The sequence below is a fragment of the Cordyceps javanica genome, chromosome 1 (assembly GCF_051103115.1).
Source record: "Cordyceps javanica chromosome 1, complete sequence".
Classification (NCBI taxonomy): domain Eukaryota; kingdom Fungi; phylum Ascomycota; class Sordariomycetes; order Hypocreales; family Cordycipitaceae; genus Cordyceps; species Cordyceps javanica.
In genome coordinates this window covers 7,424,317-7,437,225 of record NC_139295.1, presented here as the reverse complement: position 1 = coordinate 7,437,225, position 12,909 = coordinate 7,424,317, and the positions used below count along the sequence as shown (strand labels likewise).

Below are 12,909 nucleotides of genomic sequence, written 5' to 3'. Positions count from 1 at the left end.
AGCTCCAAGGTGTTTCAAGTCCATTGGATCTCGTAACCATGTGCCCCCGTGACGACTCTTGTGTTGAGACAACATCCAAGCCTATACATCCGCCTGTCGGGCCGAGCGCGGCGAGAGTTGGGCCCTAGCAAAAGCAGCGGATTGTGAGCGGAGGCAGGTCGGATGCTCCGAGAAGCACCCAAAAGCTGTCTATCGCTGCTCGTTTTTCATCGCTAGCCATCAGGTCTGCTGGGATATCTCTCCTCAGCCACTCCGCGGGCAGCTCCGCCCAGATCGCCTCCTCAAACTGAAGTGTGATATCCAGCACCTCCTGTAGCCACGGCATAAACATGCTCCTCGGAAGAGCCAAGCGAAAGTCGGTCAGTTTGGGCAACTTTAACACTTGCGCCAGCACTCTGTGAAGCAGCGCTTCTGTTTGCTGGAAGACGACTTCGCAACGCGTGCCGTAGGCCGTCCACTGCTCCCCTGCCGCCCCGAAAACACCATGGAGCGATAAGTGAAGAGACTTGACATTCGGTATCGTCAGTGGCAGTCGCACGAGTAGCTGGTCCAGACCCTCCAGGAAGCTGTATTCCTCGGGGTGGTCGCCGAGCCGTAGGCGTCGCGGGTATTCTCTCGACCAGCCCATGTCCCAGCACAGCGACACAAGAGTGAGACTGTCGAGGCTGAGTCGGGGAAAAAGGTCCGTCAAGTGCGCAAACATGAACGTGCCGTGTAATCGTACCGTATTGGTCCTGTAAAGTACCGTGTAGCCCTCCAAGTATGCTTGCCGGCATGTTCGCAGCCAGCCTGCGGCGCCGATGAAGCAAGTCTCGGGCGCGCCGGGGTGTCCACAGCCCTCACCACTCACGCAGCAGTCCTTTTCGCGGAACTGGTCGCTCTGCCGTGGCTCCCTCCATCGCCAGCTTTCGTGGTGGAAGCAGTGCGAGTGGCAGCACGAGCTGCGCCAGCGCCAAAACGGCCGTGCCGCGTCATCAAACGTGTACCGGGCCGGGTGCCCGGCATGCCCCTCTCTGCTCTTGCTGCTCTTGCTGCTCTTGCGGTACTTGTGGAGGACGGGCCGTTCCAGGGATAGGTGCACGTGCAGGAGCCGGTCGCCAAAGGCGGCAACGAGGATGCGCTGCCGCACCTCGCCGGGCAGGCGCTGGAAGAGCGCGCTGCACGCTGTCGCGGACGGGGCCGGCGCCGCGATGACGGCAGATGCCGGAGGAGAGGGTGGTAGCGGCGGCACCGTGTGGATGGCTGCCTTTCGTCGGGCATCCTCGCTCAGGAAGACTCGGTCGCGGAGGCGACGCAGCGAGTCGCCGAACGGGGCCATGGAGGCAGAATCCACGGTCGGAAAGGCGGCAGTTCTGTGGTCGGCAGTGAGAATGGGACGTTGAGTCGTTCCTGGGCTTAATACATAGGTTTCGGGCGTCGAGGCAGTTTTATTTCGCTGATGGTGAAAGGAGGCTGGGGATACTAAGTAGCTGCGCATAGTGTTGATCACACAACAGGCTGACAGGCTATCTACGGGCACCTGCTGTCATCTTTCATCGGCAAAACCACGAGTTGAAAGAAAAACATTGATATCATCGATAGACGATTTTCAGCGGTGTCCGAGCTCCTGCGCAGCCCATCGGTTAGGGAGGCTCGCAGTGCAACTCATTCACAAGGCAGAGAAGATGTTTTACATCGGACGGCAGATGCATCTTCATGTTTTCGCAGATGTACCGCTAGCGCTTGCGCTGGAAAGCGATATTTTATGAGAGCTAAATTGCAGCCATTCGTATAAATCGCATTCGCGGTATCGAGCCATGTCGGGGAAGTCTCAGCCACATCGATGCACATCGATGAATTTAACCCTGGCGACGAGTCTTGCGACTGCCACATAAGTCAGCACGTTGCCAACATTTTACATGCGCTATAATCTCTCTCTTTCGATTGATTGAGTTGCCTGTTTCCATTCTTCAAGACTCAAGCGTCGCGGCCTAGCACGCAAAGAAGGCGTCGACTTATATATTCTCGTAGGCAGAGCATCGACCCGAGGCTTGGCCTCTGTGACCTCGCAAGCATAATTAACTCGGAATGGGAGGACCCGCGGGCGCCAGACACATCTGGTCGGCCAATTTTGCCTTTGTGGAAGCAGCGGCGGGCCTACAAGTCGTCGGGAGTGTTACGTGGACATGGACCCGAAACCAGGTCATGGACGGCACAAAGCGCATGGTGGCGATGAGAAAGGGTTCGAAGCTGAAATAAGAGGGCTGCAAGGGCATTCTTGCATCGCTGGCAGTCATAATTGAGATTGAAAAGTGCGACAGCTGGGCAATACGTGGAAACCGGGGTAAAGAGCGTCCACCGCCCGGCCCTCGGCACAAAGACGAGACTGTACACACGAGAACTCGGTCATGTTATTCCTACAAGACTAGCACTTTTCTACTAGCTCTGTTTTTTTAATCCTATTCAAAAATCATACTACTCGTAAAAATAGGTGTCATAACTTGGGCGGAAGACTCATGCTGTCACAAGCGTGTGGCCCTGACCGCCATCATCTGTCTACGTCGACTTGAGGCTCTGCTTCGACATGATTGATGTAAAGGCAGCAAGGGCGGCTTCCGGCTGGTATGCAGGTACTTCGTGGCCGGCGTCGAAGACGCGCAGCCAGTTGAGGTTTCCAGCCGTCTTGTACTCGCCGTACTTTTTGCCGTCTACAGTGTAGGGCTTGATGGTGGCCGAGACAAAATCCTTTGGCGCAATGGACTGTATGGCATCATAGTTGCCCATCCAGTTGCAGATCCAGTCTGCGTTTGGCATCAGCACATTTTTCTTTTTTATTTTGTTCTCTCTCTCTCTCGTGGTAGAAGAGCACTCACCGGCGTCACCAGCCCAGATGAGGACATTGACCTTGGACTTGATCACTTCGGACAGGGGCTTGAGGAACGAGCGGGCGCCTACAACGAGGGGTCAATCCGAGGAAATTCGAGGCAAAGAGAGAATCGTCATGACACGTACTATCGTCCCCGCCAATATTAGATCCGCCGCAGGATGAAAAGTCAGAGGTGGCGCCAATCGCCTTCTTGACCGACGCACTCGAGAGGTAGCTCTCGAATGTGCTGGGCGGGAAGCTCCCGTCATCGGCGCGAATGTCGTAGGGACTAAACTGCGCGAGACTCTCGAGCGGGCTCTCGACAGACCTGGCACACTGGGAGTCGGCCCGCGCGCACGTATCGTCGGTGCTGGGGTCGTCGGTGCAGCCCTTGTAGCTGGGCGCGCACTTGTTCGTCCAGGCGTCGTAGTAGGGCTTGGCGTCGCTGGCGTTGAGCAGCGGGCGGTACTGGTTCTTGACCGCAAAGTCGACGTACGCCTTGTACTGGTTCTCTGCAGTTCGCTGATTAGCTTCGCCGGCAAGTGGTGCCGTGTGATTGACAAGACACTCACTGGGATCGAGCCAGCCGTTGTTGATGCCGAGGGCGACGAGGTTGATCTTGTCGCCGGTCAGGGTGCCGGCGTCGATGGCGGCATTCTGCTGCTCAAAGTAATAGGCAAACTGAGGCCCGTAGTGGCCGCCGTACGACTCGGTAAAGAGACCAAAGTCGCGCGACTTGTACTCGGGGAACTGCGTCAGGAAGGCTTGCACCAGCTTCCACACGGCCGGAGCGGCATGCGGCGTCGAGTCGGCCTCGGATCCGTCGCCGTAGCTGAAGCCGGCGCCGATTGGCTGGTCGACGTAGAGCTACAACAGCACGCATTCATTAGCAATTGAAGGACGGACTAGCAAGTCATATCGACCGCGATCGGCCTTTCCGTATCGGCGTACCATGTTCGCAAAGTTGTTCCACGAGTGGGGGTTCAGCTTGGGCTCCGAGCCGCCGTCATTGAATGTGCAGGGGCCGTTCTCCTGGAACAGGCCGATCATGGAGCTGCAGCCGGGGCCGCCATTCAGCCATAGGGCCAGCGGTGCCGTCTTGGCATTCTTGCGGGCCTCAAAGAACCACCACCACATGTGCTGGTTGTCGCCTTGTTACATGGTTCACACATTAGCTGGTCGCGGCCTCACACATGGATGCCTCCTCGTCTGCCCCCCCAACATACCGACAGTCTGGTAGCCAGAGTGCTGGTTCACGCCGGGCGTCGTTTCGCAAATGCCCGAGTTGGACACGTACTTCAGGCTAGTACCTGTGGAGGCGTGATCAAAGACATTGTACTCGATGCCATTCTCGGTGCGCTTGTGCTGCTTGTTGGTGGCCTCGGACGGGAGGGCGGCGCCGAGCCCAGCCAGGGCAAGAAGTGCAAGCTTGGCAGATCGCATCGTGCCTGGCAGTAAAAGAGGGTGATTGCAGTTAAAGGATCACAGAAAACAGTTTAGGGAGTCGTCCAACATATATAGACTTGGGCATCCCCTCGGCAAAGAGCATCGCACCTGGCCTCTGTCTTGCTGTGCCGCTTCTGGGCCGGGAAGCACCGCAGAGGCTATTGAGCCATGTAACGCTGCCACGACAGACAAACAGACAAAAAGATCAGTCTTGTTCGTATCTTGTTCCATGCAGCCATGTTATTCGGTAATGCCAAAATAGCCTATCGTCTTTTAAGAAGCTTGGTACAATTAAAGTAGAGTCCGTGGTGTAGCGGCCTGCCCGATTAGGCAGGTCGTCGGCACCGGAGCCCGACTACTGTAGCAGTATCGGGTCATTATGAACATGTCTCGGAGTGTTTTAATCAGTAGGTTCCACTCGAGCCCAAATTATGTGAATGCTTTGCGTCATTTTCTATCCGCATTTTCTATCCGTCGTGTTCCAACATGGGGATCCGAAGGAAGATTCAAGGACAAGACAACACTATGACGGGAACAGGCTGGATATATCAATTGCTATAGCGCCACTTGTGGCGTGCACTAACGCGATCATTGTTTCGCTGCGTGCTTGGCAAGGCTGTAAATCTAAACGTTTCAGCAAGTCTGGCCAGTGGACGGCCAATCAAGTTACTCTAGTTACTGCGTATGATTGTAAAGTTCTAGGAGAGATGGCCTGACAAGCTATGAGAATGCGTCAGGAAAAATTCCAGCCGCATAGAAGATTCAAAAATCCTGAAAGCATTACTGCGAAAGTTCCCAACATATGGCTCGCCGCTTCCGGCGGCGCTATCGACGCATTTCACTCAACACCGCGACTTCAATCACAACCAAAAGACGTAGATCGAAGCCGGAAATCTCGATGGCGTCTCGAACCCGACCATGTGCATTCTGGTATCTGAGCAAGAGCAATGCAACCTCGATCAATAAGATGTGGCGCCCTACCCGGTAGCTACTTCTTGGTGTCCCAACTGGATATGACGACGCCAGATCACCGGCTGCAGGTAAAATCAAGGTAAAGTGTGCTTTACAAGGAATAATCTTCCGGTATGCATGTATGTTACATGATTGGTGTGCTCATTCTTGGTATTTCCGTAGCCTTTCCGGAGTTGTGATCAAGTGATGCCAAGTCATTTGACTGTGATGATGATTACATCTCAACATATCATGGGAAAGCCGGAACTGACGCAAATCGCAGTGCAGGGTAAATCATTCCTTTCTTTCTAAGTGTCAATGCCTAACGATGTCATCCAGCTCTCTGAAACGATATGGAAGTGACATGTGGCTCTGGCAACGAATTGGTTAAATCGGTCAGGCTCATGATCTTGGAGCACCATAAGGGAGCAAGCAATACTCTGATTGACCGCCCAATCATGAAATCAACCAGTCAAGAGCTCAACCAAGACCTGTGATGACGTGGCTACGAGCTGCTGTTGTTATCATGGACAGAGTCCAAGCAGGGTGGCAGTCTGCACTCCGCTTGCGGGCGGCCTCACCAAATTTTCTTTTGAGAAAATGATTGATGTGCCGTCTCTGCCGTGGGAATTGGCAACTTATGACCGTCCGCCACGACACAGAAAAGGTAAGTCTGGGGAAATGAAAGTTTTCGACCTGTGCGTAGCAGGACAAAAGTCCCTCGGTGCAGCTCTCCAACCTTGTCGAGGCAACTTCTGTCAGGCGAGGCTATTTGCCGAGCCATTGCCAGAAAGGTTCGGTCATGAATTAGTAAGAGGTAAACAAAAGTTCTTCGTGGGTTCGGGGTAGAGCTGTTCAGTCCCGAGCCTGGACGCACTATGGGATTGCACTATGGGATTGCAGGAACACGAGTGCAATATATGAGTGCCGGTACGTAACAGTCTCGACGCCTCTTTTTTTTTTTTTTCTTCTTTCCTACTTGGTGAACGCAGGCAAGCCACCGACAGCGCCAAGGATCTAACACGGGTACAATACGGCTCTGTTACTATTTGGTAAGAGCAACAGCATCTCCGCGAACAGGCATCACGCCGGCAACGTAGGTCGCTTGTGGACTCTTCCCCAGACAACCTAACCACTCCACCAGACCGGACCCCAGCTTCCCCATCATTGCTACGATGCTACGTTTCCCCGCGTTTCCTTTGTGAACCATGAGCAGACCGACCCTTGGGGCATCAGCTGCACGGTGTGCGAGTGGACAGGGCGAGTGTCTGGGCTGTCTGGTCATGGTTATGGGGTGCAGTCCGTCAGCTGTGCATCTTTTTGATTGTGTTCACCTGGTTGGTTCCATTTGTCGCAAGTTGCGAACCAATTTTTGGTCGCTAACCGAATTTGGCTGCTACGAAGGAGACAAGGAAACAAGGCTTCAGCCACGGATATGTCGGATCCGACAAATGATCTTGTGCTTGGAAGCGGCTGCAAGTGACAACGTTATTGTTGAAGAGGAAGGGGGGGGGGGGGGGGGGGGGCGGTCCGTCTGAATGGCCAAAGTGTGAGTGTGAGACAATGGAAATAGTGCTTCCGCGGAAAGCTACCAGTAGTTTCGTTTTCATCAGGCACCTTTGGCACCCTCCACACGTGCCCCGGTCCCTCCGTTTCCGTTCCTAGGTTTGTCCATTCTCGGCAACTCACGAGTCCGGACAAGCGCGAGGACCAACGAGAGTCGCGCCATCACAAATGAAGTTGGACGGACTGGAATCCTACCGAGAGTAATCTGAGTGGGGGGCGAATGCTCCTCGGACATGCCAAGGCGGCTCGTCGATTGGACAGGTTGACAGGCAAGCAAGGGGGGGTGTGATGATCTCTCGAGTCCAGGGCTATTACCCCGGACGTTGGAGCTGTTCTTGGACTTTACTACTCAGTACCCAGTATTAGCGCGGCTGACAGGCGTCGTCCATGACACCCACACCCTCTTCTTGTCCTTTTAATAACTACCAAGTACAATACAAAAGTTCCTGTGGCGCTTTTTTTTTTGGAACCTCGGCGCCACGCCGCTCAGTGCACAATCAGCTGAGCGCCCCCAAGGCGTATTGGGGCGACGTCGTTGGCACTACATGATATGAAGGGCCCCTTCACAGAAGAGATAAGCTTGAAATTGGGTGTGAGCCTGCGTACCAGTAGAGGGTAACCAGCCTCCTTTCCCATGATACGCTGATGAGCGCGCCACTCCGCATCGGTCAATCAGACAGGGTCTGCCTCTCCTGCGAAACTGTTGCGTTGGAAAAAAAAAAGGCTTGGGGGGTACACTACTGACGCCTTTGATAAAACCTACTGAATATTCATCGCTTGGCATCGGTGTTGTTGCGATCCCGCGCTTGGCATACGCACACGATGGCTTGGCATTCCCGAGGCACAAGGCCTGACGGCCGTAGACGGAATGGTGTTGAAATATTTGAATACCGCATCCTGAACATACATTTTGAAAAAAAAAAAAAAAAAAAAGTTCCCTCGTGAGCAACGGCATCGCCCGGCAAGGATGGCGGGCCCCGGCAACGAGCTAATAAGGGAAACGAGAGCCCTCTTGAGCAAGAACTTATGTATTATTAGTTCCAAGAGAGGCAACAGGTCATTGAAGAAGAACAATTCCTACAGGACCACGACGGAATGTCACAGGGATGGCAGGGTTATCGGGCCTGAGATGGAGTGCGCCATCACGCCCCATTTTACAATCTCGAAGCCCATGTACTCTGACTATTCGTGTACAGATTCAAGTATTATGAGCATGAGCGTCAGCAGTCTCGGTTAGTGGGGGGATATTGGAGGGACTCGTCCGCTTTGGGCCTAGGATGTGGACGACTTGAATAATCACGCCGCTGATTTGCAAAGTTCCGTCAGGTTCGTGGCGTGGCGTCTCAGTCGGCGGCCCCTTGGAAAGAACTTTTGGAAAACTCCCAGAACTAGTGGCATCGCTAGGCCTACTGGCCTCGTTCTTCTCATCGGAGGGCGACACGAACAGGAAAGTTTTACCTCATGGAAACTGCTGATTTGCTTTGCAGATAGGCCCCGATCGCACGCTCTATCTAGTCATTGCGTTCTCACCGCACAGCCCACAGGTTCGCGGACTACGTAGCATTCGTGTGTTTTTTTGCAGGCGTAACCCGTAGAGTCGTCTGGAGTAAAGTGTCCCATGGCGTATCGGTTTCACCCACTCAGAGGCCTCGCTGTCGCCCCTATCTCCCAATCTTGGACCAAGCGCTTGTGGTCTGCTTTCCCACTCTCCACAGCCATATCTCGCACCATGCGCATTTTTTTTTGTAATCTTTAATCGTTGTCAAAGATAACATTGCTGCTTTCAGTGCCCTGGTCGCCGAGCATCTATCCCGCAGTCGCCGCCAAGGAGCTTGCACAGCGTGGTGGCGCCGCCCATGCCGACATTCCCGAGAATGGGGGAGCGCTCTTTGCTTGGCAACGCCTCCCGGGGTGCCGGCACCACCTGTCGAGAAGAAGCAGACGGGAAGAACTTTTGTCGAGCGCGCCCCCTCAAGCCAATGGCGGCGCTGGTCCCTTCTCGAAAGGAGGGGGCTGCCGCGTCGCAGATAGCCAGTAACTATCCGTAGTCGCCACCCACTTCTACACCCATCGGCGGCGCCCCCTATTTGGGAGATTTCTCCTGATACTGGTAGAAGAGCAACATGGCCTTTCCCTCATAGCGTCTAATGCGCGCGTGGATCTGGCGTGGTCTCGCCCCGGCTTTCCCACCCCCCCCTACCTGCTGCCAGATTCCACACCCTCTTCCGCGCCCATTGGGAATTCTAGTGCGAAAAGTACTTACTTAGTGCAGTTCTGCATCGGTGCGCAAAGGCGACTCCGTGAGAAATCAGCCAAGGCAAACGCTCCTTCCCCGAGGCGCCCGCATCATCAGCTCCTTCAAGTCCCATCACGACACGCTCCTAGCGTAGACTCCTGTTTCAATTAGGAAGGTGAGGTGGTAGATACAGAGCAGTTTCGAGGCTATCCAATGACATACACCCACCGCCTTCCCCGGCATTCTCCATGTACACCCCCCCTACTGCTTCCAACAAAAGATCCCCCGGCTGGCATATGCTCCTTCCTGTCAGCTGGGCGAGAGATAGGGTGGTATCGGGCATGGTAACAGTAGCAGCGGCATCGATCAACCCCAGGATGCGCTTCCTGGTATAATAATCCCCTCCATCCCCGGATGCATCTTTTACTCTGACCTATCCTTGTTCCCTTTCGTCTCACCTCGTCTTCCTGTCTCAGACAAGTCCCTTCAAGCTTCTCGCTCTGAAGCCGTCAAGGACATCCCTCACAATGTCCGAGCGCAAGCCCTACGCCAACGATTCCATCCGGGACGATGATGCTCATCACTCCACTACCATGGATGAAAAGGCTGAAATCGCCCGTCACCATGCCATAGTGGACGCTGAAGTGCACCAGCTCGCTGAGAAGCGTGGCGACGGTGCCGACGGCCTCGCTCCCATGGACGACATTGAGCAGGTCATCACTAAGATCGAGGTCCTCGGTGTCGAGGAGTGCCGACAGATCCTGTCGGACATGCTCGAGTACCACAAGTACGACTACAACTTTAGCGACACGACCCGCGTCCACTTCCAGAACCTCATCAACGGTCCTGCCGACGGCCAGACCCCCGAGGAGTGGGAGACGGAACTGAAGACGGAGACTGCTGTCAACAAGTTCTTTTCTCCTTACCCAGAGGTCCGTGCCATTACGACCCCGACCGACGATGAGGACATGCCCTGCGAAACTCCTCGTGCCGTATTCCTCGGTCTCTGCTGGGCTGTCATCTCTCAGTTTACCAACTCTCTCTTCAACTCCCGTTACCCTCAAATTATCCTCTCTTCGGCTGTCGCGCAGATCCTGCTCTACCCTTGCGGTATTCTCTTCCAGTACATCCTTCCTGACTGGGGTTTCACCTGGCGAGGCTCTCGCGTCTCCCTTAACCCCGGTGCTTGGTCCTACAAGGAGCAGATGCTGGCCACCATCATGATCAATGTTGGATCTACTTCGGCTTACTGCTTCTGGAACATTCAGACACAAACCGTCTACTATGGCGATAAGTGGCTGACTCCCGCCTACAGCATTTTGCTCCTCCTCGCCACCCAGATGATGGGTCTCGGTTTCTCCGGTCTGCTCCGTCGTTTCGTCATCTATCCCGTGGAGGCTATTTGGCCCAGCGTCCTGCCAACTCTGGCACTGAACCGCGCCCTGCTCGTACCGGAGAAGCGCGAGACTCTGCATGGCTGGTCCATCTCCCGCTACAAGTTCTTCTTTATCGTCTTTGCCGCGATGTTTGTGTACTTTTGGATTCCTGGCTACCTGTTCCCTGCCCTGAGCACTTTTGCCTGGATGACGTGGATTGCTCCCCGTCACTTCAACCTCAATATCATCACTGGCTCCCAGGCCGGCTTAGGATTTAACCCTATCCCTACCTTTGACTGGAATTACATGTCTGTTTACTCGCAACCTCTGGTTTTCCCCTTCTTTGTTACTCTTCAGCAGTACATTGGAACTATCATCGGAGGACTTTGCATCATTGCACTGTACTGGAGCAACGTCCAGTGGTCGGCGTACCTTCCTATCAACGACTCCGGCATCTTTGACAACACGGGTGCACGCTACAACATCTCCCGCGTCGTTGTACCCGGCACCGGTACACTTAACCAAACCGCCTATGAAGAGTACTCGCCTGCATTCTACAGTGCCGGAAACTTGGTCCTCTACGGAGCCTTCTTCGCGTTCTACCCTCTCACCTTTGTCTTCATCTTCCTCGATGCTTGGCGCCCTCTTTGGCGTGCGACCAAGTCGATGTGCGCGTCCATTTCCGAGGTTACTGGCCGTTTCTTCAGTGGCATCGGCAGATCCTTTGGCTCGCTCGCCCGCGGCCGTGTTGGCGACAGTGCTCGCCACCTCTACAACATCTCTCAGACTGAAACGTCCATCTACGATGGATTTGATAACCCGCTTACAGACCTGGTCCGCAAGTACCCCGAGGTTCCCGATTGGTGGTTTTTGATTATTGCTCTGATTTCCTTCATCTTCTCCATCATCATCTTGACCCAATGGCCGCAGCTTGATACCCCTGTCTGGACCATCTTCTTCGTCATCGCTCTGAACTTGATCTTCCTGATCCCCATGTCTTATCTCTACGCTATTTCTGGTACTACTGAAGGACTGAACGTTGTGACGGAGCTTATTGTTGGATATGCCCTTCCTGGCCATCCCGAAGCCCTCATGTTCGTCAAGGCGTTTGGTTACAACATCAACGGTCAAGCCGACAACTACATCTCTGACCAAAAGATGGGATTTTACGCGAAGCTGCCTCCTCGTGCCATGTACCGTGGTCAGGTTCTCAGCGCTTTCGTCTGCAGTTTCATTGCCTATGCTGTTGTTCAGTTCGCCGATACTCAGATCCCTAACATTTGCGACCCTAACCAAGAGTCCAAGTTCAACTGCGCCAACGGTTCTCGGGTCTACTTTTCTGCATCCGTGGTGTGGGGTGCCATTGGCCCTGCTCGCATCTTCTCGCAAATCTATCCCGCTCTCAAGTACTGCTTCCTGCTCGGCTTCCTTTTGGCCGTCTTTTGGTGGACGGGCAAGCGCTTCGGTAGCCACGTCCGTAACGCCGCCAAGAGGGCGCTCCCCGGCGCCATCTATACGCCGCTCAACCTCGTCTTCTTCAAGCCGCTTTCTCTGCTCAAGAACATCCATCCTTCGCTGATCATGAACGGATTCCTCTTCTGGGCTCCAAACAACCTGTCGTACTTTACCGGAGGTCTGTACGTTTCGGCAGCCTTCATGTACTACCTCAGACGGTACAAGACTGCGTGGTGGGAAAAGTACAACTACCTGCTTTCCGCGGGTATGACTGGTGCCGTTGCTTTCTGCGGCATCATCATCTTCTTTGCTGTCCAGTATCACCCCAAAGACATTCACTGGTGGGGAACTGACATTGTCGGCAACACCATTGACGGACGCGGCCTGGAGGATGCGCAGTCGGCTCTCCTGTCGCTGAATGGTACCTTTGGCCCGTCCAAGTGGCACTGAGCGTGATGGTGGTGGATTGATGCAAGGTCTTGCAACGTCGGTACGACGACTGTTTATAGTTCTAGTCATGGAAAATGTCTACATGATAGCAATATACCCTGTAATTATTTTCTCAGCCTTGCCTGTTCTTATGGTATCCTGTTCAAGTCTTGTTGCAGGCTTTTGTCAGCCTTGTAAGATTTCATCCTTCGAATACTCAGGCCGCAGCTGCACGCGGTCCATTTCATGTCGTGTCAAGTCACTGTATATGAGCCTCGTCAGCTGCAGCCTTGACAGACTCTGCAGAGGCGGCAGAGAATGGGCCTACAACGGGGCATGAGCTGGAGGAGGTTGACGATCCGCGACGACGCCGGTACTCATGCCATGAAAGTTTGTTTGCTCGACACAGCTGTAGAATTGAAGCCATGTTGTAGCTCAAGGGTTACAATGGGAGATGCGGGCCTTTTTCGTGTTGTTTTTTTTTCACAATCGACGACTTGCTCAGCGTTCTTGTCGAGCAGTCCGTTTTTTACTGTCAACATTGAGAGTTGACTTTTTTTCTTTTTTTTTTTGATTTTCTTTTTTTACTTTTCGCGTTGAAGATG

The 12,909-nt window shown here is 54.0% G+C and overlaps 3 protein-coding genes across 3 annotated transcripts; 1 reads left to right on the top strand and 2 right to left on the bottom strand.

Annotated features, from left to right (window-relative positions):
- Positions 1-124: 124 nt before the first annotated feature.
- V2A60_002271 (uncharacterized protein) lies at positions 125-1,318 on the bottom strand (the record flags this gene model as incomplete). Its single annotated transcript, XM_083253622.1, has 1 exon — positions 125-1,318. One exon carries the CDS (start codon positions 1,316-1,318, stop codon positions 125-127), a length of 1,194 nt encoding a protein of 397 aa, XP_083109748.1.
- A 1,217-nt stretch (positions 1,319-2,535) lies between these two features.
- On the bottom strand, positions 2,536-4,288 carry V2A60_002270 (Alpha/Beta hydrolase protein; the record flags this gene model as incomplete). The annotated part of the gene is made up of 6 exons (XM_083253621.1): positions 2,536-2,780; positions 2,853-2,930; positions 2,992-3,357; positions 3,418-3,712; positions 3,797-3,996; positions 4,072-4,288. The coding sequence occupies 6 exons, from the start codon at positions 4,286-4,288 to the stop codon at positions 2,536-2,538; spliced, it is 1,401 nt and encodes a 466-aa protein (XP_083109747.1).
- A 5,283-nt stretch (positions 4,289-9,571) lies between these two features.
- V2A60_002269 (uncharacterized protein) lies at positions 9,572-12,325 on the top strand (the record flags this gene model as incomplete). Its single annotated transcript, XM_083253620.1, has 1 exon — positions 9,572-12,325. One exon carries the CDS (start codon positions 9,572-9,574, stop codon positions 12,323-12,325), a length of 2,754 nt encoding a protein of 917 aa, XP_083109746.1.
- Between the last annotated feature and the right edge of the window lie 584 nt (positions 12,326-12,909).